A 26436-nucleotide genomic window follows, 5' to 3' on the forward strand; every position below is an offset into this window, starting at 1 on the left:
CAAACTAAAAATAATCCCAATTACCTAACATGTTTTAAAAAGACTCAGAATGCAGACACCTTAGGTTCAATTATAAACCCTCAATATTAAGCAAATCAGAAACAATGTTACAGCTTTCTTAAATCCAAAACTATCTGTGTACTACCTTGTTAAGGATAATACATATACAAAAGGCACATGCATTGAAATGCCAAGGGAAGAGTGAAGCCTATGTAATCAATAACAGGATAGTTAAAGATTTTTGTAGCAGTTAAGTCTTTTAAAAGCAATAGTCAATTATAAAAATAAAATCATTTTGCGAATGAAACTCTACAGCCTGAGAATGCATCCAAAATTAGATTTACAACATTAACCTTTTAAAAAAACTTATTCACCTTCCCTTCATTTTCATTTAGTTTGAAACAATTGTAGTAGCTTACTTTAATTTAAAAGTATATCCTACTAAAGAAAATTTATATGTTGTAGAACATATAAATTTGTACCATTTCTCACCATTTAGATGCTTTCTCTCTAGTACCTGGTTACTGTAATGATAAAATAATGGCATTAAATATAACTGAATCTTAACTATGAAATAATTATGAAACAAGTTGCTTAGACTATTTTTTGCCCTGCCCCATTTTTCAACAGCATATCAAAATTACTAAAAAGAGATTCATGGTCATATCCTCACACTATTTCAACTCCAACCCACACTGGTGCACATATGCAGCAATTGCTTTGGCTATTGGCAACAATGGGAGAGGAGCATAAAAGATGGGAAGACTTTGCAGGAGGAAAAAAACCCTAGAAAACCTAGGTCCTTTCCCAGACTCTTCTTTCTCCTCCCATCTGCCTTCAAGCCAAAGTAATTTTGTTAGAGTTTGCACCTTCTGCACAATGTCGATAGAATTAAAAAAAAAAAAAAAAGTGAACCTTTCTGAACCACTGCTACTCTCTCTCGCGTTATTCCAGCCATCTCCAGGAAAGTCCCTTCTATATAGACTTTTTCTTCTTTGCGATTGATAAGAAAGGAAGATATAAAGGAGGATAAAGAAGAGGGGGCTGTAAAATGTGTGCGCATGTTTGACTTCCACTATCTCCTTCTATTTTCTTACTTTTCTCTTTACCCCCTTTCTTTATCAAGAGCAGTGGTGGCTACCGTTGGCGCAGAGTGCCTGTCTTCCTTCTCGGATTGGCTAAAGCACTGACAGCTCGGATAGCGATTGTAGGAACTGAAGCTCCACCCCGTTCTTGATGGCCCTGGGACCATTCATAAACTAAATAACTCCAGGAAATAGCGAGGTAGAGAGAGAGGGGAGAGGAGAGAGAGAGAGAGGGAGGGAGGGAGGGAGGGAGGGAGGGAGAGAACGAGCGAGAGCGCAGAGGCGAGGGAGAGGGGGAGACAGACCTCAAGGGAGAAGAGGAAAGGGGAGGAGGGAAAGAGGAGAGCCTGAGGTCGGAGGGGAGCAGGGAAAGACGACTCAGAAAGTGGAATCTGTACAAGCAGCCTACAGGAGAAGAAAAACCCTGAATCGTTATAACTACACCCCAGATGAAACGCAAGCAACGACTTCATCACACAAAAACAGATTTTGTGAGGGCCAAAAGTATAAATTACGAAGCAGAAATGAATATCAAACAACTTATAGCGGTTTGCACCTAAAGACAAGAAGAACCCACTACAAACAAATCAACCCAGTCCAAACAACGCCTCCAGTAGGAAAAGAGGAAAACTGCGAGGACAACACGACCCCCTAAGAAGAGACAAGACCAACACGCTGAGACTGTGGGGAGTCCTCAAGCCTCCGAGAGAGTGCCGCGGACTGAGCTGCGCTGTGCGGCTGTCTGGGCATTAATTACATCCTACAAGGACCATTCAGGGCAGGGTGAGGAGTAAGGCGCTCACCTACCTGGGTGAAGAAGTCCTACCAGTGTAGGAAGAGAAGTTTAAGAATGAACCACTAAATGCTTTGCATTTATTTTTAAATTTACTTTGGCACTTAAAAGACTTCATAGTTCCAGATTTCTGGTCAATCTCGGCTGTGGACATCTGAGCCTAACGTCTTGGTAACCTGAATTTTTCTCTCTCTCCTCTACCTCCATCCCGCCCCATTCACCGTCAATTTTATTTGCATATCAAGAGAAAGCAAAATAGTCCCAGAAGGTACTTTTCTTTTACAAAAATTGCCATTTTCTAATTTTCTGCTAAAGAAAACGATTTTGAAAGAGGGAAAAGAAAAAGCCAGCCGGCTACAGCATCAGCCGGTCAGCCCAGGTGGAAAACCAGAGTGAAAGTGGGGCTTAACCCAGAGCCCACCGCCTCTTCCGAAAGCCAAGCCGCAGGGCCACCACCAGTGCCTGAGCCTTGGATCCCTCAACGTATTGCGAGACGCCGGTGTATAGCCCGGACCTGTGCCCAAACATGATTGCCGCTCAGGCCAAGCTGGTCTACCAGCTCAATAAATACTACACTGAGCGCTGCCAGGCGCGCAAGGCGGCCATCGCCAAGACCATCCGAGAGGTCTGTAAGGTGGTCTCGGACGTGCTAAAGGAAGTGGAGGTGCAGGAGCCTCGCTTCATCAGCTCCCTGAGTGAGATCGATGCCCGCTACGAGGGGCTCGAGGTCATCTCGCCCACTGAGTTCGAGGTGGTGCTCTACCTAAACCAGATGGGCGTCTTCAACTTCGTGGACGACGGCTCGCTGCCCGGCTGCGCCGTGCTCAAACTGAGCGACGGGCGGAAGCGGAGCATGTCCCTGTGGGTCGAGTTCATCACGGCGTCGGGCTACCTCTCTGCGCGCAAGATCCGCTCTCGCTTCCAGACGCTGGTGGCCCAGGCGGTGGACAAGTGCAGCTATCGGGACGTGGTCAAGATGATCGCCGACACCAGCGAGGTCAAGCTGCGCATCAGGGAGCGCTACGTGGTGCAAATCACGCCGGCGTTCAAGTGCACAGGGATTTGGCCTCGAAGCGCGGCACAGTGGCCCATGCCTCACATCCCGTGGCCCGGCCCCAACAGGGTGGCGGAGGTCAAGGCCGAAGGGTTCAACTTGCTTTCGAAGGAGTGCTACTCTCTGACTGGCAAGCAGAGCTCGGCGGAGAGCGACGCCTGGGTGCTGCAATTCGGGGAGGCGGAGAACCGCCTGCTTATGGGCGGCTGCAGAAACAAGTGTCTCTCGGTGCTGAAGACCCTGCGGGACCGCCACCTGGAGCTGCCCGGCCAGCCGCTCAATAACTACCACATGAAGACGCTGCTGCTGTACGAATGTGAGAAACACCCGCGGGAAACGGACTGGGACGAGTCGTGCCTGGGCGACCGGCTCAACGGCATCCTGCTGCAGCTCATCTCCTGCCTGCAGTGCCGCCGCTGCCCTCACTACTTTCTGCCCAACCTCGACCTCTTTCAGGGCAAGCCCCATTCGGCCCTGGAAAGCGCTGCCAAGCAGACCTGGAGGTTGGCCAGGGAAATTCTCACCAATCCCAAAAGCCTGGACAAACTATAGGGTGCTGGGGACTGCTTGAAAAGCAACAAAACCGGGCGTGCTCTCTCAAACACACAACACAGAACTCAGAGATAAACAGCAGGAACTTGGGACACAAACTTTATGTAAGTCACCTGAAAGGAAAAGGAATCAGGCTGAAGACCTTCATTAATTAAGAAACAAACAAAAAGAGAGCAAACTAACCAAAACAAATCATGTTCTTGCACAAAAGTCATCATTTTCTTCCAAACAATGTGAATTTAAAGGGTCACACAAAAGAAGCAATCGGGCTTTGCCACCACAAAATGAAATCCAAGGTACATTTTCAAATCAATGTATAATAGTTTCCCCCCTTTCTTTCTCTCTCTCTCTCCCTCTCCTCTCTCTCTTCCTCCCTCTCATGTGTGTTTTGTTTTTTTTTTTGGTTGCCTGAATGTCACCAAGTGAAAAATTATTTAACTATATGTAAAATGTGTCTTTTTAAAAAAAAGTTTTACTGATGTTATATGTATCTCAGTGCCAATGTCAGATTGTGCCCCTGCCTTTCTTGCACCTCTCCCTTACCCTAAAGCCCTCTTGTTGAAGACAGTAATAAAAATATTACTTTACATTGTAATTGACTGTGGATTGTTCTTAAATGAAGGCAGGTGAGATCACAGTTTAAAACTTACACTGTAAAGATAAGAACTTGAAAAACTAAATGCAAGAAGCTTTCATTTAAACTCTGATTTGCAAAATTTAAAATACAGCACATTTTGTAGAATTAAATGCACGAGTTCCCACCAAAATCCTTAGAAGAGAAAGTATTAATTTTACTGGACCAAAAAATATATTTTTTCTGTGGACTTTGATATTAACAGTAACATCTACTTCACATTTGAAAACAGAAAAACATTGTGAAAGAACAGATTTTGATCTCAATTTCTGAAAGAGGAAAAAAGTATTTTTCACATTAAAAATTAAGATATTTACTTTCCTATGCCATAATTTTAAAACAATCTAAGCCTAAATAAAAGGAAATATTTATAAATCTTTTCCAAATACTTAAAGTCAGTTGGTACTTTTCCATCAACCATTTGTTCCTCTTCAGGCTTTAATGAATAAAAATTTAATTATTAAATCAGCCACACCAAAAAAAAAAATAAAATGGTTACAGCAGTATTTCTCTCTCCCAGCAAATGGGGATATGAACAATTCAGATTTATAAATAACTTGAATTTTAAAATGGCTTAGTTATAAATGCCATAAGGATTATTTTTTATGAAACTGTAAGAATTATACTGTATGCAATTCAAATAAACAAAAAGGTTTTAATACCATGTTTACAATCAAAGAAAAATTATTATTTCAAGCGTTTACAAATAGGCAAAGTTTTACCTTCCTCTTCTTGGTGTTTTTCTAAGGTAGCAATCCAATATACTCATTTGAATGTTCCAACTTTAACAAAGGTTTATTTTAAATGCCAGGAAACAAATGATTAGAAAATTTTTTTAAATTAGTAAAACTGAAAATATCCCAAAGGAATTGGTTTCTCTTCAGTATGTTGGAAGTAACTCCATTAGCTATGCTAATGGTGAAGCACAGGTATAGAATGTATGTCAGACGTTACCCTTTAATATTTAAAATTTATCCTTTGTATTAGCCCAGCTCTACTTTACTGAGGAAACCCATGAATGAAAGATGTAGAAAAAAAATGTTCTAGAAAAGCAACTTTAAAGATCAGAGGAAGAAATTTGAGTGGGGAAAGGGGGTGTATGGAAGGATGAGCAGCAGGATAGCAGAGATAGATGAAAAACAAGAAAACTGCTCAGGGATCTGAAGTCTAGTTCACTTGACAAACAGGCTTAAGTTGTAAGATCCCCTGGTAAAAACAGTCCTGTGTTAAAAATATAAACTTTGATCTTATCAGTTCTGAAATCATCTCCACTCTTTCAACGTATACTATATCTATTTTTCTAGTCTTTCTTCCTATTGATGTAGAACAAACTCACCATATACTAAGTGCTTCAGACAAATACACTAATTCTTTTAAATAATAAAAACTAATTTTGTCTCTGGGGAAAATGCTCTCAATTTTAAGAACATTTCCAAAATAAGCATTAGATGCTTATACTTTCATGAAATAATTTAAAGGAACAATATTTAGTTAAAAAGATTAAAATGATACTTTAAAACTCAGGAAGGTATTTATAGCATTAGACACCTGGCTCTCCCCAGCTATTCCTAGAAAACATTTTTTTAAGACTTGACAAGATGAAAAATATCCCAAATTCAGTATCTTTTCTTCTTTCTTATTTAATGCAGGTATCAGCAAAAAAGGAAAAACATTGAGGCAACATAAATGTCCACATTTACAAAACACCTTAAAGCACTAATGTCTATACAAAATTTAAAAAATTTTCAATAATTGCCTGAAATTTTTTAAAAATATAAATTGGCAGGAGTTTTGATTTCGGGAATGTCAGGCAGGTTTGCAGTGGTATAAGACCATTTCTATGACTGGCCAAAACATCTCAGTATCTTACAAGCAACAGGGAAAAAACTAATTTAATGATCCTGTATAAAATAAGATCAGAGAAAAAATAGAAGTTATAACTGCCCTCACAGGAGCAAATAACTTCAAAGAACCTAATCTCAAAGATTGACAGATGTTCTCATTTTGAGAACAATTCATTAGATACCTTAAGATAAAATTATAGACTCTAAACCATGTGTATCCAAAAGCATAAGAATATTTTGAATTAAATCCCAGCCTCTCTTAAATTCAGAAATTATCAGGAATCAGAGAGTTTGAGTTATTTTGGTAGTCTTTTCTTCGCTTAAAAAAACCACGAAAATACATTTTCAGACATTTCAGCCATGCAACGAAGTAGAAAACCATTTTAACTGATATAATTTCAGAATTAAAGTTTTTTCTACAATGTATTAGCTGAATCATCAAACTCAAAACAACCAGTTCCACTGTAGCCTTCTTGTCATATAGTCTACCAAATCCTATCTTTTTAAGGTAACAATCTTAAAACAAAGTGCTAGAAATATGCACATGACAAGAAATTATTTATTTATAAAGTTTTTAATACAATTATAACATTTTCATAAAGAGGTATTTTGAAATGCTTCTAAATCATTAAGATTTAATAACTCACATGATTCTAAAACCAAAGAACCTCCTACCAATACACTCAAAATGTGTGTATGTGTGTGAAACTGTACACAATCAGTCCATAAAATAAATTTTCCCATATTTAAACTACTTTTTTTTTACCTTATTCTTCTTAAAATAAGGTTGCTTGCTTTACTCATTTTTAAAGAACTGTTTCTTCTCAGAGCTAATTTATCATTCTCTTTCATGAAATAAACCTAATTTTGGCTTTTATGACTATGCTACAAATGTTTCTTAGTAAAAATTAAGTTGCTAAGGTCTGGAAGGTAATCAGAAATACATTTTAAAAGGGAAATTGCATTTTCATTTAAGAATAGAAAATTACACAGTGCCTTGTAAAATCTACTAAAGGTAATGGGAAACAGAGGTATCTCACACACACATACAAAACAGGCTTGCATACACGACAGAGTAGTAAGTCATGGAGACAAAGCAAGGAGGGTGATATATTGGTATTATATCCAGAAAACATAAAGGCTAAACAAAATAATTCCATTCTCAGTCTCACTGAATTTTGTGTCTTAATTCACCTTGGACTTTTTGAGAAGGCAAAATATATTTACAGAAGCTGTTCCCCAAGGTTCTCTCTCCCATCCATGAGCTAATGATAAATGTAATAAAGTAGAAATTGGTTTTGAATCTGAATGAACTTCAATAATCTAATTAGTAAGGAATCATAAGATAAAATAGACAACTACATTGCATGTACGCCAAGACAATTCAGCAAGAAATTCAAACTAACCCTATCAGATTTACCAAAGGCAATCTTACCCAACAACAGCCACCATCTCATCATTAAACCCTCTCCTTGTCTTCTCACCTTGGGGTCGACTTTTTTGAAGTTGGGATCCTCTTCATCCACCTCAAAGTAGAGTTCAGAAGAGGTGACAGAGAGAGTACCCTTTACTACAACAGAGGGGGCCACAAGCTGAGCTGGTGTACTCAGGCTAACAGGACCTGCCGAAAGGAAAAGACAAGTCAAACAAGTTCAAATAACATTTTTCAAAAAATCGATTTGACCAGAAATTTTATATCCTTACTTTTAGTACTAAATTGCCTACCAGGTCATCTTACATATTCTGTCCACTCAAAATCCTCCTGAAAATGCAAAGTCAGGATTCTCATACTAGAACGTTTATAATAGGCAGTTAATGATAATAGTAAACTAGGATGCAATTATTTTACGCCAAGTTTGCTAAACTTTGACCTAGTGTCTAGGTAAGAAGGTGGCTCTGCCTAAATAAGTCTATCCACATTCCATTTAGAAAATAAGCCTCAGGCTATCAAACAACATGATACAACAACCAGGAGCAAAGAAGCCTAATGAAGGCTAGGGTTTAGCTTAGAGTTTGGCTGAAGCATGACTACAAAAAGATCACTAACTTATTAATGAAGTAGGAAATGCTAAACCATATTCTCTGTTAAAGATTTTGTGCCAGGTTGACACAAACCTTCCATAACAATTTTACCCCATGAAAGACTGTAAAAATACTTCTTTTCTAAGCCTTCCTTTCCACTGTTAAATATTGTTCAATGCTTCCAAATCTAATATTCCAAATGTAGTTCAGGGACTCTGGGAGTAAACAGCTGGAGGGCGGGTTTCCAAGCGAATGAATTTTTATTGGAATAATCAAATCTCCATAGGGCTTATCAAAGAGACAAATCAGACTGCTACTGAAAACAATAGATTCACCACAGATAGAACAGTATATAGTAGAGCTGAACCTAAAATAAGGACTAAAAATAATAATTATATACATACTATATATATATACATGCATACACATATATATAGACACAGATGTAGAAAGAATTTGAAATTTCATGTCAATTCCTCATTGTATAAATTCTACAGGGGAAGAAAACGGCAGAAGAAAAGATTGGCACTTACAGTTCTGAATTAATATAGTGCCTATAAACAAGGTACGCCTGCTTCAGGTAATCAATGGGTGAATAAGTGTTTCAAAATTCAGATGAATTGACATTTCCATCGATTGTTAGAAGGGTGATGGTCCTTAATCTCACATCAATCTTAATGTGTGCCAGTAGGACAATAGAAGGGATGCTCTGTGGAGATCAGAGCAGGTTTTGCCCTCTATTCCCAATGTACAAATACATTGTGTTTGCAGATGGGTAGCAGATAGCTGTAGAACAGCTATGATTTCCCAAAGCTCATCCCTATAAATGGATGAAATAAGCAGCTATGTGTTCTTTTGCTGTCTCCTTTTGCCCTCTGTACATTAGCATGTAATACTGAGAAGAAATAACATTTTTTCAATCACTCTCAGACATTCAATTACAGGGTAAGCAGACAGCTGCAGAAGCTCGGGCAGCCTAGGTCCTACAGAAGACCCCTGACAATTTCCACTTCATTTCTAACCACACCACTTTATTAGTGTGGATTACTTCTTAATCCTATTGCCATTGTCAAGATTATATAATTAAACTCCCCTTTCACCTCTATTACTGTATGAATGTATTACTAGTAGCAAGAAGAGAAGCAAAATAAAGAAGGAAATGGATGTAAAGGAAAAACTAAGAATAGCAGTATCCACCTTATTCTCTACTCCAACCAATTAATGTTATTTTACTTTACAGAGGTTCCCAGTTGTCAGAAAAGATACCATCTTCTATTTTTTTATTATCAAGTTACATGGAAGCACATGTAGATTTCACCAAATAAATGGTTTTTCTCTAAAATTATCAAAATGGAAGACTGTATAATTTTCATTGATAGAAACTACAAAATTTTTCAGACTTTCCTTTTTGAAGAAAAGAACCATGGGATTAAAGAGAAAAGCCATTTAGTGAATCACTAAAATTTTAGGCTAAACAAGAGAATTTTTCCCATAAGGGAAGTAAAACTGAGAATCTGCAGAGTACAAATCAAACTTCCTTACATCAAGCAAAATATGTGAATCTTATGAAAACAGCATGGCATTCTTAGAATTAATTTTTTGATGCAGTTAAATGCAAATGCACCATGATCACTAAGACTTGTATATCAAAGCAAATCCCTCATCTGCCTCCAAGCTTTATTTACAAAACAACTGGCAGAATCTTAATTATAGTCCCAATTTCACAGAAATGTGGTAACTCCCATAGGATGGGTGAAGCAATTTTGTTTTGTTGTTGCTGCTTTTAAGCTTTTTTTCTTTTTCAGTGGCGATTTTTCATAAAAGGAGAAAACATGAGGACAGTAAGGAAATGCGATAGAAAAGTGAAATAAAAACTGTAGAAGGTGAGGGGAAAAGATGTTTGAAGGAACAAAAACAATCCCTAAATAATGTAATTGTGGGTATATGCTTAGTCCTGGTGGCCACAGCTAAAAAAGTAAGCAATTAGTTATGATTATTGTCCCAGAGCTGGCTAAAATATTTGCACAAGCATTGAATTTACCAGTAAGATTCTCTAAATCTTTCTCATCCACGGATGACAGAGTATCGTCGTCGCCTTCCAGAAGGATCTCGTTTTCTGAGTTCTGATTTCCTAAAGCCTGACTCTTGATGGACTGTTTTCCTTTAGCAAGGACATCTTCATCTGCCGCTGAAATGAAAAGGAAACAAAGCTGTCCATCAACTCTGGGAAGAGCACTTTGGCAGAGGGGTAGGGGCTGAGGTAAGGGTAGGTGGCCAAAGATGATCAATCTTTTATACACACAGAGTCATTGGTAGTGGGGAGAATAAGTGGGCTGGTAACATGCCTGATTCCACAAACTCAATCCCCCAACTCAGTCTAATATTACCCTAAACAAGCACCTTAATCCCATTAAATCTGACCCCTGCACTGTTCATCGAACCATTTATTTACTTATTATACTTCAGGCAGGAGCAGGTTCACAAGCTCATGTGTGTATCTTTCATGTGTGTATCTTTCGGGGTGGGAGTGGAATTCATGAATAGGAAAAATCAGAGTCTAGTTCTGAAAGTAACTATTTAACACCAAAAAATACAAATGACTGATTCATATTTCTAAAAAATATCATACTGACATTTTGAAAAGGTTGAAGAACGGCTGTGGAAGAAAATACTAAAGTGTGAAGTGTCTAAGCTAAGAAAGACTTACAGCCAATGAGAATGTAGGCCTGGACACTGAAGCCATATCTGACACTAATAAACTACATCAGCTCTGAGAAGCTGCATTCTCTTCTTTACTCCATTCTTGCGCCTTCCTTCCTTCACACTGTCCTGACCCATGTTTTCACATATACACTTGCTCCTTAACCACCTCATCCCTTATACAAATATCCAAAAGCAAAGCAGTGTGGAAACTAAGTGGAGGGCAAACATTGCCTCCTCTGCCTGTTTAAACTAAAGGGCTAAGGCACCCCGGGGGCAAACATAACAGAAAGACCAGAGTGAGAGGCTTGCAGACAAGGGGCCTCAAGCCGCCTGAACTGGAGTAGCCAGTAAAGAGCAGCAGCACCACCAGACTCTCAGGCACTGTGTGACAAGGCAGCAAGTACAAGAGGAAAGAGGGAAAAGGAATACCAAATCTAGGGAGCAGCTCTGTAGAACACATATAAGTCAACAATGGGACCATAAAGGGGAACGGAGATGCAACTGAAAGGAGAAAACACTGAAACTCAAAACTCTGACTGACTTCAAAATCCCACATCCCTCCAGGGTGACTCCTATACTTTTGAGCAGCTTCCTATTTAAGAAAAGCAGACACTGAGTTCTGGACTGTGATCTATAAAATTTCATGTGTGTATCTTTTCCTAACATATTTTAAAAAATGGTGTCACATGAGGGAAAGTTAAAAATCTTCACTACACTTCAGCCATTCCTAGTTTTCAGCTAAATGAATCCCAGAGGTAAAGCACCTGAGCCACCAGTCTGCAGCTATTGATATGGAAATTGATGGCTAGGCTTTTTGCTCCAATGCAGTTTCAGCCTAGGCAGAAGGCCCAAACCCCAGAAAGGAAAAGCAGTCTGCAGTAACATGAGTAATATAGATCTATATAATTTATTCTAAATAGTTAAACAAACATCATGTGTGTGACCTGGTTAACTCAGCAGCCCAAAGCTTCTTTGGTTTTAAAAAGTATGTTTATGGATAATGTTAAAGGTAAAGCATTTTTCTTTTTTATATTTATTGTGAATTCACCATGTATAACATTAACATACAACACTTAAGGCACTACTTAAAAGAAGACAGGAGCTTTCTATTAAATAAGGAAGTCATGAGAATAAGTTTTCTCTATTTAGCTTTGAATACATTCTATGGATAAATAAAATTCTATTTTCTTTCATACCCACATACAGCATAGTAAGCTACCCACCTTAAGAAGATCTGGATAAATATTTGAAAAGATTACTTTAAGGTGTCTAATTAAATTGGCTTCTTTTTTTTTAAAGCTACAAAGAAATATGCCAGTTAATCATTCATTTTTAGGAACACAGTTGTGTGCTTTTATGCCACTGTTTATATTTCAAGTATTTATATTTCCTTACACTAAAATAAAAAACACTACAGTTAGCCCAAATCAGGTCTTTTCCAATTTACTATCAACTTTACTAAAAATAAATTGGCCACAAAGAAAAGCAAAAGAAAGAACTGTCTTCTAGATTTTGTTATAAAGTAAATTATAATAACGTATTATTTGCCAGTTAGATTTTTCTACAGAATCAGTATTCTACAGTCTCTTTTTGTCCTGGATTTAAAATTCCTTCTTCAAAGCAGAAATATTAATAATAAGGCTAAGATTACATAGCACTTAACCATTGCCAGGAAGCATTCAAAATACTTTACATTTTTAACGTATTTTATTTTCATAAACTTTTGCTAATTTCTCATTTTCAGATAAGAAAACAAACTCGTAACTTGCCCAAAGTAATACACCTTATGACAACTGCAGTCAGGATTTAAAAACAGGCAGCATGGTGCCAGAATCTGGACTCTTAATCACTAAATGTAAGAAAGGGAAAGAAAATGAAAACAACCACTGTACAAATACGAATGGATATGTAACTCATTAATCTGTTTAGTAATTTTATGTTTCTCATAGTGTATTTTAAAAGGTTAAATCAGAATCATAACATACAAATACTCGTTTCCAAACCTAAATTTGATGAACACATGCCAACACAACAGAAACGACTAAATTCAACATCTTGATCATTACTTTCTCTAATTATTGCCATACATGTCCTGAAGTACACAAAGCCACCAAGCTTATTTGAGGAGGAAAAAAAAAAAAAAAGAAGAAGAAAAAACTCTTTAATCTGCAAACATTTACAAAAAATGAGTCCCCAGTGGCACTATACAATGGTTTTAAATAACTCAATAAATAAATCCACATTCATTTAAACGAATACTAAAATATAATTTGTTTTTCCTTCCAATTGAGATTTAAATTTTAAAAAGTATGTTCTCATCATGCTAATATTAAAACATAGTAACTTCTGCATTAGTTAAAGGTTTATGAAAAAATTTAAGTACTTAAAGGTATACATGCACACACCCACTTTATTTATTTACTTATTTTTACAAGCTCAGATTCTGGAATTGTTCAACCTCAACTGAAAAACCTCTTGTCATGGAAAATATGCAGCTTACTGATATTTAGAGTGGTTTTCCTGTAATTAACTCCCCCTTGAGGATTTTAAGTTAGCAGCAGTAAAATTACCAACAGTACTCTAATACACACCACATGCGCTGGTGTTCAATTCTCAGCGGTCTAATAGCTTTCTGCTAAAGAACTCTCCTCCCACCTCAAATTAGAAAAAAACTTTCCGAAGCATAAAATAAAAGATAATTATCAGATTTATATGTACTAGGGAAAAGTGTATTCTTAACTTTCATTTGCCTTATACTGTATCAACTATTATAAACAAGTATCAACTATTTTGATATCTTCTATGAGTAAATTCTACACTAGCCTAAAAGTTTAAGGATAAAGTCAGAACATACTTTTGGTTCAATTCTATAGTTCAATTTAGGTACTTTCAGGCTAATAAAATTGTTACTAAACATGATCACAGTTTAAATTTTTTATATCACTATTAACAGATGCCTTTGTCTAATCTCACCTTTTATTCTCATTTAATATTTATCCTAATTTAAGAATTAAACTGTAATTTTTACATAAAATTGGGGAAATGTGTCAAAAAAATGCCATCTTTAAAAATGACTTTTGATTCACAGAAGCCAAGAGCAAAGAGAGGCCTGAGAGAAAGTCTGGTCTTCAAAATGTGAAGTTCAAGTTCTTTAGACCTAGCTTTGAACATACATTGATTTATCTCTCTAAAAAAGCCAGGTAAGTAAAATTAAAATAGAAAAAGAACACAGAAGACTGTTCCACCTATGTTATAAAATAAATCTTTTTCAAACATCTACTGAGACAACGAACTGGAATAATCAATAGTACATATTACATTAAGATAAGTTTATACCTTAAGAATTAGCCACTTTGGGGGGGAAAAGGTTACTACTGAAGTAACAAAGTCCTTTCAAATGTACACAAAATAAATATGGACATGCATTTACTATGATGTGAAGCACATAAAGAGTATCTTATAACAACTACTATCCTAATTAATTCCCCTTTATTCTACTTTCATAGCATTCCAGGTCAAGAAAATTTACTCTAGAAAAATTAGTGAAACTACAAAGAATGATTAGAACAAGTCAAGTGCATGGCTTGTAGATCATGGGTTGCCCCAAAGTTCAGAAACGTTATTGAAGTGATGGGAGAAAGGCATGATTTAGGATCTTTACATGATCTGTTATCCCTAGAAAACCAAATGACTTACTTTATCATTCTATTTGCTTGTTACAAGATACTTTTTAAACTATGTTAAACCCTTCTTATGTATAGTAGAACCTCTGTAAGTGGACCACCTAAGAGACTGGAAACATACAGAGGTTGTCAACAGAAGGAACTAGGCCTCCTAGGCTGATATGGACACGTGGTGCATGTCTGATCTATGAAAACCAGGTCAATTTAAGGAGGTGGTCAATGTACAGACGTGGTCAACTATGAAGGTTCTACTGTACTTCTATTAGCAAATACATTCTCTTCAAGATAAAAATGTCTTGAATCAATAGGATTCTACTGCTAAACTGTTTTTAACAATTGAATTGAAACCAATCTTTCTCCCACTTAAAGTATTTTTATGAGCTTGAATTTAAATACAGAATTCCCATGATACTTAACAATAAACTTTAGAAGACAGTACAGCACACTGATATGAAAATCTGACTAATCATTAGTTAACCTCAGCTTTAGTCCTTTATCTACCTAGAATGTTGGCACTTTGTTTCCTCAGTTTCCTTATTTATAAATAATAAAGTTAGACTAGATTTTAGCCTTAGGTTCTTCTCAGACCTAAAATACTCTAATAATAAATAACTGCCAACCCAGGCTCTCCACACTAAGAAATGTTACAAATCATTAAGATGGATTTCTAATAAACTTTAAAGCTATAAAATCAAAGAAAATGCCCTTAAGAATCAAATATCCAGTTTTACTTGTTGCTGCTAATTTCAATAAAGAATATTTAATCTTAAAATGAAGCATTAATTTTAATATAAAAATATGACTCAGTTTCTGCAAAGTTAAAGAAATCTCCCAATACAACATGACTTTTATAAATAACCACTTTGGAGGGTCTCTGGTTGAAAAATTACCTAAAGCTCTTTTCCCCAAGCAAGTTAATGTGAACTTGGGAAGGGCAATTAAATTGTCAGAATTAAAAAATTTGTTTTTAACTAGAAGGTAGCCAGAAGTAGAGTCATGGGGCTGGTATTGATCGCCCAAACAGAGAACATCACTCTTCCGGTATTTACTCTGCCACCTTTACACTAGAGGCTTTCCTTCAAATCAAATCAATCTATAAAAAAGATGGCTCTTACTACAAAAATACATAACTAATCTCCAATGGCACTTCTACTTAGACATCTTCCTTTGATAATGATAATGTAAGTTCATGATGTTCTAAGATTCTGCATTTTTAAAATATTCTGTCTCCTTAAATAAATTATGCTATCCTCAGTAATATCTATTTTAAATATTTAAATTGAACACTGAAGCACAGTATTTATCTATACTAAAAATTCTATAATTTCAGCTACCTTTTCATATTATTTTGTTTTGCAAACTTGATTCTTAATGTTTATTTTGATTAGCTTCCTTAATGCTCCAAAATTCATTTAAAGATGAAATTTCAAGATTAATATAAAATTAAAATTGAACATCAACTATAACTTTGCTTATAGAATATATTAGCATAAATTATGCTGACATCAAATACCATAATACAATCTATGTGCTGAATTTCAGAATTGTCTCTTTATTATTTAAAATATACAAAGTATGATTAATTAGAGCTATAATCTGTTTTTTAAAAAAATGTTATATTAAATATGGTTTCTCTCCTTAACTGTGAGCTACTGAAGCATCTCCTACACATTTGATTCATTTTTTTAAAACATGTATTTCAAATCTAAATATTTGTTTTTAACCTTTGGGAGTGTTTTAAATATTAATCATTATGAGCTTTTACTAAATAGGATGAAACCACATAAAATGTTTATCTTGGTTTCTTCTTCTCAATTAAAAAATGCACAATAAAATATAGATAACTAACATTGTATTAATCTCTTCATTTTTAGAGTAATCAGAGTGAAATTTGTTTCTAAACAGGTAAAAAAAGTCTTAAATGATTTTTGGCCAAACATTATTGCAGATGCTTAGCATTAAAAAAGTGGACAATATTATTTTGAAAGGTAAAGTTCAATAAAATATTTAAAATTTATTCACTATTAAGAATCCTGTAATTCTCAAAATAGCCAAATTTACTATTTTTGAGAAAAATATGTTTTAATATTATAAATTCTGCAGTAAATCTGTGCCACAAATTTTAAATTCAGTCCCTGATACTTCTCTCAGAATAAAAGATTAATAGTTTTGCCTATGTATGATTTTAGAAAATATGTTCTCCCCTTCCACATATAAAAGAAAAAGCAAAACTTTTAATAAAACATTTTAACTGCTATTTACTGACCTCAGAATTGACAATTCACTGTTAAATGATATTTTAGAAGACAGAAAAATAATTAAAATTCAGATATCAATTATGCATGGTAATAGCTATTTGCTAAAAAGGATAAAAATTGCCCTTACAAAGCTGATTTTCTCAATGTAAGCATCATTAACCAAAAACAAAAAAGGAAAGAAAATGAAACAAAAATATGACCCAGAAATCCATATCATCACAAAAAAAGTATACGCATCCTAAAAGCAAAAGTGGCCTAATTAATTCCACATCTTATTTCTCTTTCTCCACCTCCTGTAGCTGAAGATGTAGGACTCTGAGACTATTACTGCTTTTAGATCACTTTGTTATTGACTATTCTCTGTATGATCATTTATTTTAAAGGACTGATGTCACATTTGGTGTTATATCTGATGACATATTGTGGACATTTTCTTCCAGAAATGGCTCTTTAAGGTTGAGTGCAGAGGTTAAACTGCCTGACTGAGGCCAAATCTAAGATTACAGACTTTTAATCTAAATTCTTAATATCCTTAGTGAACATAATTTAACATTTATTTTGTATACCACATACTCCTATTTAACCATAAGCTGCTACATGTTAAACTAATACCCTGTAAAGGGAAAATTAAAACTATTTCTCATCTTATTAAAGACCAATCTGTATTTTGTAAAATTAAAATAGTTTTAATGTGCAGGGAGGCATTTCCCCTTTAATCAATGTATCTTAATTGGCTTTCAAAAATGATAATATAATAAGTGAAACTCAATGATCAAAGAAAGCATATTATCAAATCCAAAGGACCTTTTTAGGTTTTTCAATTTATTTATCAGATTTCTAAACTGAACTGAAGCATAGTTATATGCATTATAATAAAAAAGGAAAAACGTTTTGTTAACCTCTGATAACAAAATGATGTAGAATAAGAACGTATGAAAACAATGTCTATTCTCTTTTTCCATGAGCCATCTATCACAACCATCTACAAATCAAAACTCAGAAAGTATCTAGACACTAGGACATTTATTACCATCTTTCTCACTTCATAATCTCATGCTAAAATACCACGGACGGGCAAAAACCATGTATATACACCAGGCGTCCTCAAACTTTTTAAACAGGGGGCCAATTCACTGTCCCTCAGGCCGTTGGAGGGCCGGACTATAGTTCCAAAAAAAAAACTATGAACAAATTCCTATGCACACTGCACATATCTTATTTTGAAGTAAAAAACAAAACGTGAACAAATACAATTCACACCGCTTCATGTGGCCCGCGGGCCGCAGTTTAAGGATGCCTGATATACACTATAACCTAGAAATCTATTTGGTTTGTAAATGCTGTCTTTCTGATATTTATGGATTTTAGGCAGGTTTCCTGGACTAATTTACTCAAAAGCACAATGGGTCACTGAAAAGGAGAAATATTTAATTTTTGTACTTTGAAACAAAGGGTTATGGTAAGCTTTGTATGTGTAACATAATAAATAATATACTTGACACAATAATTTAATAAGACCCTGTACTAACTATAAAAATTTTAACTTCTCTTTCTGGGATGAATAACTGTGAAATGTGGTATTGGACCATTTTACAGTGCCTTGTAATAATGAAGTTATATTCTTCATTACCAAGTACTGTACCTGCTGCTATTGGCAAGGAGTGGTTTATACACTGACCATGTTCCACGGCTGTTTTTAGTGTAGCTTCAGGATGTGTCGATCCTAGAGGGTTACGCACAAATCGTCGCCGGCGCCGCAAGTCATCTTCCCAGTAGTCAAGGCGCCAGAACTCACGAGGACGACTACAATGAAACAGAGAAGCCACATATGTTAGCAATTATCAAACAGCGTGGTAGCACTGAATTTCTGCATAAAGCTCTCCTTGTTTGCTCTGCCTTTTTTTTTCCTTTCCTTCCTCCTAATTCTCCCTCCATCTCACACTCCCCTTTCTGCAATCTTTAACTTCGGTATGTCCTTGAAAATAACAATATCACCTTCTAGTCTAAAGAGCTCCTTTTCCTTTTCTTGGAAGGTGAAATGAGCACTAAATACATCATTTTGAAATGAATTGCTGACAGTGTGATCAGTTTCCCCACACTCTAGTGGCATGTGCTCTGATTTCAGCCTCATTTCAGCCTCAGCAGGGCACCTTTCTCTGTGGCTGCATTTATAAACCAGAATAGGGAAAAGGCTATTATAAATATGGTATAGCATTACCTATATTAATCAAAGTCTGTCCCCCTTCATTTTTCTTCCTAATTTGTGCCTTTTTGCACAAGGTCAGTAAATCATAGCATGAATTCTTGGTCCGGAAAGTGTTAACTTTAATGAATATCTCAGTTACATGGTTATGTATGTGATAATAAAATATTACTCTGTTTAGATGTGCAGGAATTTAATTAAAATAATCTCTTAAAATATTCATTACATTTAGCCCCTGAGGCTTAGAACAACACAAGAAAATGCATTTCTCTTCCATTTACTGTTTTTAAATAAACCATTCCTGTAGAGTGAAATAGCAATCTATTTTCAAGCAAATCAGATTGGATTTCTGTTTTATGTAGTCTGTTTTTATATTTAATTAAAAACTACATGCTATATGATGTGCAATAATTGCCATATTGAAAGCATACTTTTGGAAATATATTTTTTTAAAAAAGGTTCACTCAATTCAAGTTCTATGATATTTTGCCCAATTACATAGACCTTTTATATGGTAATATATAAATTTCAACTTTCTCTCTTGTTAACTAATCATGACTTAGCATGCCAGAAAATATTTTATAAGAAAAGCACTAATATAAAGTTTTTTCAGTTATAGAACGAAAACATCTCTGCAGAATACATGTACTCACTGAAGACATACAGCATGAACACCTGTAAGTTTCAACAATACAAAATTTATTCATAATCAAAACTTCTGTAGGAGTGACTAAAGCAAAATAAAATGTTAGTTATTTTTCATGAGCTAATAAAATTGTACTTGTCAGCTTTGACAAATTAGTAGTCTTGAACAGCTGACAATCTCAAAACACCCAAGGTAAAGGTTGTCCTTATTTTGATGTTTTAAAGATGTCATCTTCTAAAAATTCAAAGTATGTTTGTAAAATATATTTATCAATTAAAAATTATCGCAGATTAATACAAGCATAGGCAACAACCAGTATGTTAAAGAAAATATTTTTAAAACAGTAGGAACCCCATGCCCTTTTCTGAAAATGTTGAAGAGACAATAAGCACCTCAAACATTTCCTTGGTTGATTTCAGTAAAAAGGAAGAGATATAATCAAAACGGAATAAAAAAACTTGCAGAAATTACAGCTCTCAAAAAAAACAAAGAGCTCTTTAATTCTATTTTTCTTCATTAGCCTTTCTAAGTTTTAAATAAAAACTAATATTATGATATCGTTTAAGGATAAATAAGAAAAACCTACAGAATATATAAACAAGCAAAAGATAACAGTTGTTTGAACTTGATTAATAAAATGAAATTCTCCTTAGGTGAGAAGAAAAAAAGCAGTTACACAGATGGCTATGTGCATGGCTTTGATAGTCACGGAGCCTGGATAGGCACTTCATCATTCTGCCTACCTACGTTTATCTGTTAAAATTATTATCAAATATCAGCCAGGATGCAGTCGTGAATCACAGGCTGCTCCTCGTCTTCAGGGGAATGATACAATGAGGGGTCTATTCATCAGTGCAGCAATCGGCACAAGTAATTAGTTCCCTAGACTGGGATCTCCTACAAAGCCTATTTCAGTCAGCACCACAAACATATGACGATGTAAAGCTAATGAAAGCTGCTCAAATTTGTTAACCTTTTCTGCCATCAATCCTTCTAATACTCTATGCTTGAATATTATGCAAGGGTGGTAAATTATTAATTTGTCATTCATCCATCCTTCTGCATTTTGAGTCAAATTAAATGATGTCATTCTTCTTGATAACAATTAAAATTATAAGAGATGTTAAGCTGCTATGATAAAATTATTACTAAATTAGGCAACAATCAATTCTACTATAATGCAGGATAGTGGACTCAAATCCAATGGCCATTATGGCACGTGCACAATGATATTTATCATATTGCAGAAAAATCAAAGGAATTATAAAATTGTTCACAAATTATTAAGTAACTCAAAGATAATATCTATAAGGATAATAACCCTAATTAGGAGGAAACAGAACTATACTGTTTATTTTTGTTCTCCTTCACACTAACAAAAAATGGTCAAAAGGGTAACATTTAACTGAAACAAAACACTAATATATCAGGAACAGAGAATTTGTTCACACAATATAAAGTTTTAAAAGATAAATCCTATTTATTCTAACTACACAAATATTCCTCTTCAAATATAAATATTGTACCAAAAATACAAAAAATGCTTTGACACAATCGAAATAGAACAAAGAACTCCGTATCTCAGCATGATAAGGTATATCACTTAAAGACTATCTCCTTACACAATCCTGTTACAACAATTAAGAATAATCTGAAGACAAAGCAATATCAATTATTTCAGATCACATACCTAAAAGGGATTATAAAAATCATTTAAGGAAGCCAACAATTTCAGTACTTTTCTTTTTTTTTTTTTGAGAGTCTCTCCATATAAAGCACCACTCCTGAGATGTAGGATACTAAACCCTCAAAGAACTTACTTTTAATCAAACAACTGCTATTACTCTCATTTGAAAAAATAGGAGTTATCATTCAATTTCTGATTGTGAAAGTAATACATGTTCTCTGGAGAAAAAGTTATACTCACTTTTTTCAAATGAATACTTTTTTCAGATGAATGAAACTACTAACATGTTCAAAGTCAATTACAGAGTAATAAACCTGGGCTTTAAAGTCCAGGAGTTTGTCTCCCTAAGTCTGTTCAATGTTAACTCTCAGTATAAAGCTCAAACACCAAAAACCAATGAGGCACACTTGGTCATTTTAGAACATTATCATGGAGAAAATGCAAGTTTTGGTCATCAGCTTACTGTAAGTTTGGATCATCCATTTAAGATTTCAATCTCAATTAAGAAGTACTATATACCCTGCTCCCTCCCCCATACCTTAGAAGTCCCTTTTAGGGGAAAGAGGATTAAAAAGTGGCAAATTTAGCATACTGATCCAATAGGTTACTAAACATTTTTTAGTTACCACCATGGTATTACTGGCTAAAAAAATTAAAAAGAATTCTGTATTCAGAAACAGATTGTTGACTAAATTAAGCACGGACAAAAACAAGAAATCACTTATTCTGAGACCTTAGAATATATACCTAGATTACTTATATAGCTATACCTTTAAACATCTGTATCTATCCAAAACAATTACATTAAGACTACATGACATCACGTTCCCAAACATCACCTATTATCTATTTTACACCAAGATCCTCAAAATATTCAAAGTAGGAATGTAAACTGAGGTTCTAAAAGATCTGGAATATTTATTCTTTCCTTCAGAAGACATAATGTTACACTTAAGTCCCACTTAGGAAACAACCTCCAAGTACTAAAATCTTTGATTAGAGAGACACATGTGTCTTTAAAAGTTATGGATGGCACTGAAAGTAAATATTCTAACTTTGCTTTCTAACTTTTTTATTTTTTATTTTCCATTCTTTGGCCTAATTCTAAAGCCTGAGGCTACAATTATGATGTAGGTCAAATGGACTTGTCTAAGTATTAAGTCATCTAGTTATCTTTCTACGTTTTAAAACACCTTCACTTGAATGTATTGGTATATGCTGATCTTTAATACTATCTACATCAAAGGAATCTAAAACAATGCTATTCTAATATATAGAATATATATTTTTTGTTCTACAAGAACAGAATTCAATAGATTGTTAGAATTTTAGAAGAAAATACAACTTAAGCTTTTTTTCTATCCCCATTGTGGCTAGTATTTTGATCAGATAAAACAAAAGAATAAGAATGAACCTAATAGCAATTAGCTGGAAAAGGTAGAATAATCAGTAACTAATGTGTGCTTCAGAGTCGATCTCTTAACACTTGGTGCAACTATAAATAATCTGAATTTTTTCACACGCAAATGATAAGAATTTTCTTCAGAGAAAGTACAGCAAGCCAATTAGCCAATTAACATTGTATGAATGAACACATTATAATGAAATATAAAATATTTTCTAATAACAATTGACTATTTTTACCTTAGGCCAGCTGCTATGCATAAAAGAATTATTATGTCCCCTGATCTCATGGAGAAGGCAGGTGTGAAAATAAATAACAAGAATTCAAAGAGTATTTATGATAGAAAAGAGCTCTATTACATGGCTATTAATCTGCACAACTTCAGGAGACACCCTTCACATCAAATTTTGTGTAAATGGCATGCCCTGGAGTTATGCAATGCTCATTGTGTATTTCCATATGTCATAGTCCAAGTGTTATGAGAACATCCCCACCTTTTCCTCTCCCCATTAAATGCTCAGGCTCCTTTCTTTCTGTCTCTCCCAAAGTTAAATCTAAACTTGGAAACAGAAAACAGAACAAGGCCCTTCAGACACTATCATTGATAATCACACAGTATTTCCCTGCTATACAAAAAAGGGGCCAGATAAGGAAGAAGCATGGCTGCCAAAAAATACAGGCAAAATGCAATCAATAGAAAAAAATAATCAAATACTTAAGAGAAACATTAATATTTCAATGAAGTCATTAAGTTCATGTTGCTTTATTAGATTATTCTAATTTAATAACATAGTATCTAGAAAGTAGTCTCCAAAACCATGCTAACTACTGAAATCAGTATTAGCTTTGTAAGTATCTCAATTATTCTGTAACCTAAATGAATTCGTACCTATTATCAAATGAGTCAGATGCATGCATGTCTATCCTCTCACTAGTTTTCGTGTCATTTTAATGTAACTTGGATATGTCAATGAAAGAATGTTTGTTTTGAAAAGAAAAACTGTGAAAACATAATCATATTAGGGAAAAAAAATCTCATTTTCTATCTTATTCGCTTTCCTGTAACAATACCTGATAAATCTTGATGACCTTAAAAGTCAGTAATTCTTTTAGCAAAAGATCCTAGAAATTTTTAACACTTCATACTTTGTTCTTAAATTTTTATGTTACTTTTTCTCTAACTCCTACATCTGGTTAGCCTTCATTTCCATATTTTTAGATTAAAAATTCCACGGTAGATATTAGTTATAACTTAAATAAATGGTAACCCCTAAATAGCAGTAAATGTTATCAGTGCACTGTCAGCTTGAAGATAAGTGCTTAAGTTCTAGAAGGATTTCACTTTCTATATAAATCTTGATGAAATAATGGTCAGGTACTATGGAGTATGATACAAGATAAGAGAATGTTTTATCTCACAAACTGGAATCTATGATGCCTTCATGCAGACAGACAGAAGGAATATTAACAAAAACCTTGGTTTACCAAGTACCAAATACAAATTAAGTGTAGGAGATCTGTGCATTATGTTGTTTTAAGGAAAAGGAAAAATAAAACCAAAAAATAACCCTTCAATTGTGTGGATTCCAGCATGGAGACATATTCAAAAGCAGAATCCTTTCTTTATTGAGGGCTGACATGGGGATCATACATTATTATATTGAGACACTAGAGTATGATATATTTAATTACGTAAAACTGTATTTATATAGTTAAGAATTTCTTCATGTTACTATTTGGCACAAGACTCTATTAGCTTTTTAGAGCCACTTAGACTCCCACCTTCATTTAATTACTAGTTAGGACATTTACAAAAATATAATTTTGTGACCAAGGCAATTATTTAAGAAATGATTCCAAGCTTTTCCTGGGTGCCATTAGCCTGGTGACCACTTCTTTTTTTACTTAGCATTTATAAAAGGGAGCAAGTAGTTATGAGAACATCAAATCTAGTGTAATTAACCAGTTAAAACTCTAACAACTAGGAAAAAAACATTAAAATGAATGTTGTTACGGGATACCAGAAGCCTTAAAACTAATCTCAGTACCCTTACTATGCAGACAAATCTGATATACTTTCAAAAAAAATCTAATTAAAAAATCCATCAAACATTTGCTGAGTCCCAACTATGTACACCATAGTATATGCATATAAATTATGCTAGGCTCTGCCAGAATTATTTTATGGCACAAGGGGACTAAGAAAATTATTAAACATAAAAAATAATACAACACTAAAATAGATAACATTTATGGCTTTAGGCTAAACAGTGTGCTCTTTTATGCCATTATCACCACTAAGCCTCAACAATTCTGTCATGATTAAACACTATTTTTCTCATTTTAAAGATGAGGAAACTAAGTCTTATCCATTGGTAAATAGTAAGAGTCTGTTAAATTTTTTCACAACATTATCCCCCCCCAACATCTGTTTGCTATTATTATAGCTATGATCAAAATACTAATTAACTGTGCCGGGAGGACTGAGGATTTTATTAAGGTTTCAATGAGTATCTATTTTGTAAGTTCCAAGAAGACAAAGGTTTGTGTCTAATTCACTGACCAAGCAGAGTAACCGTTTCAAAGCAACCAGTTAATAAATAATTGATTAAACAGTGAACAGATGAATTTTAAACAGAAACTTAAATGATAAACAGGAATATACTGGACAAAATGGAAAAAACATTACAAGCTGAAGAAAGAGCATGAATGAAGGCAAGAAGACATAAAAGGGGACTTTTACCTAAACAGGTTCAGGTTTAAAAAAAAAAAAGAGAAAATCACAGCAAGGTATCCTCCAGATGGCAAAAGCTGAAGCAGCAAACTTAAGTTTAGAATCAGATTTCAAAAGGCCTTGTGTAGTTACCTAAACTAGCTACCCTTAACATCAGTGTTAACAGATACAACAACGAGCTTTCACAATAAAGGATCAATATGATCAGCCCTGTATGTTACATAGTATCAATATAAAAGAGGCCTGGATTAGGGCCGTGAGGATGGAGCCTAGAAGTGAAGATTGGAGAGAGACATTTGAGGAATTCATGAGACATGCAGTATGAAAAGTGAGAAAAAAGAAAATAATGAGAATAAAATTGAGGGTTGTAACAAAGAGGAAGTGAAGAGATAAAGATGCTATTTGACTAAAATAAATGAAGAGTAAACAGTGTGGTTAGAAAAAATAATCATATCCTGGATGCCTAATAACATCTAGGCATATATTTCTTTCTTTTTTTTTTTTTCTTTAAGACAGAGGCTCACTTTTTGTCCCCCCATAGGGTGCTGTGGCATTATAGCTCACAGCAACTTTAAACTCTTGGGCTCAAGCAATCCTTTCTTCAGTCTCCCAACTGGGACTACAGGTGCCCAACTATTTTTTAAGAGGTGGGGTCTCACCCTTGCTCAGGCTAGTCTCAAACTCCTGAGCTCAAGCGATCTACCCATCTCAGCCTCCCAGAGTGCTAAGATTACAGGCTTGAGCCACCATGCCCCACCTAGGCATGTATTGCTAACAGGTAAGGAATCTAACTATGGAACTTGAAAGAGTTGAAGTAATAATTGGTTAATCTATCAGCCTTGGGAGTCATTGAATTCAGACATTCATCTAACAAAAATTTATCGAGTTTATTCTAAGTATTGAGTTAGACCCAGAGAAAAGTATATTGAAAAGACAGGAGAAAGTTGAGGATGAAATCGGGGAAATTCCAATATTTAAAAAGTTACAGAAAAGGAAAGGATCAGTAAAAAGAAACAGAGAAGTAACAGTTCCTTACAATAAATAAGGTAATAGGAGTACCAAACTAGAATAGTGCCAAAAAAGACAAATGAGCAAAGACTATTCAAAGCAAAGAGGGGGGTAAGAATATTTAA

At 34.7% G+C, this 26436-nt stretch overlaps 2 protein-coding genes across 5 annotated transcripts in view; one reads left to right on the forward strand and one right to left on the reverse strand.

The window, feature by feature from the left end:
* LRBA (LPS responsive beige-like anchor protein) overlaps nt 1-26436 on the reverse strand; it is a 791645-nt gene that overhangs the window by 320889 nt on the left and 444320 nt on the right. For all 3 annotated transcript variants that reach the window (XM_053582486.1, XM_053582498.1, XM_053582475.1), the window contains exons 38-40: nt 18307-18431; nt 10026-10172; nt 7447-7583 (exon numbers count right to left, since the gene is read on the reverse strand). In XM_053582486.1, coding sequence (XP_053438461.1) covers nt 7447-7583; nt 10026-10172; nt 18307-18431 — 409 coding nt within the window. The remainder of the gene's footprint in view (nt 1-7446; nt 7584-10025; nt 10173-18306; nt 18432-26436) is intronic.
* Nucleotides 1368-13868, forward strand: MAB21L2 (mab-21 like 2). 2 transcript variants are annotated; one of them, XR_008378700.1, is made up of 2 exons: nt 1368-3780; nt 13776-13868. XR_008378700.1 is itself a non-coding variant. In XM_053582609.1 (1 exon), the coding sequence occupies exon 1, from the start codon at nt 2405-2407 to the stop codon at nt 3482-3484; it is 1080 nt and encodes a 359-aa protein (XP_053438584.1). In that variant the 5' UTR covers nt 1368-2404; the 3' UTR covers nt 3485-4079. The 2 variants fall into 2 exon arrangements, 1 of the variants encoding a protein (XP_053438584.1); XM_053582609.1 differs by lacking the exon at nt 13776-13868 and having other exon boundaries at nt 1368-4079.

This window comes from Nycticebus coucang, chromosome 1 (assembly GCF_027406575.1).
Source record: "Nycticebus coucang isolate mNycCou1 chromosome 1, mNycCou1.pri, whole genome shotgun sequence".
NCBI classification, from domain to species: Eukaryota; Metazoa; Chordata; class Mammalia; order Primates; family Lorisidae; genus Nycticebus; species Nycticebus coucang.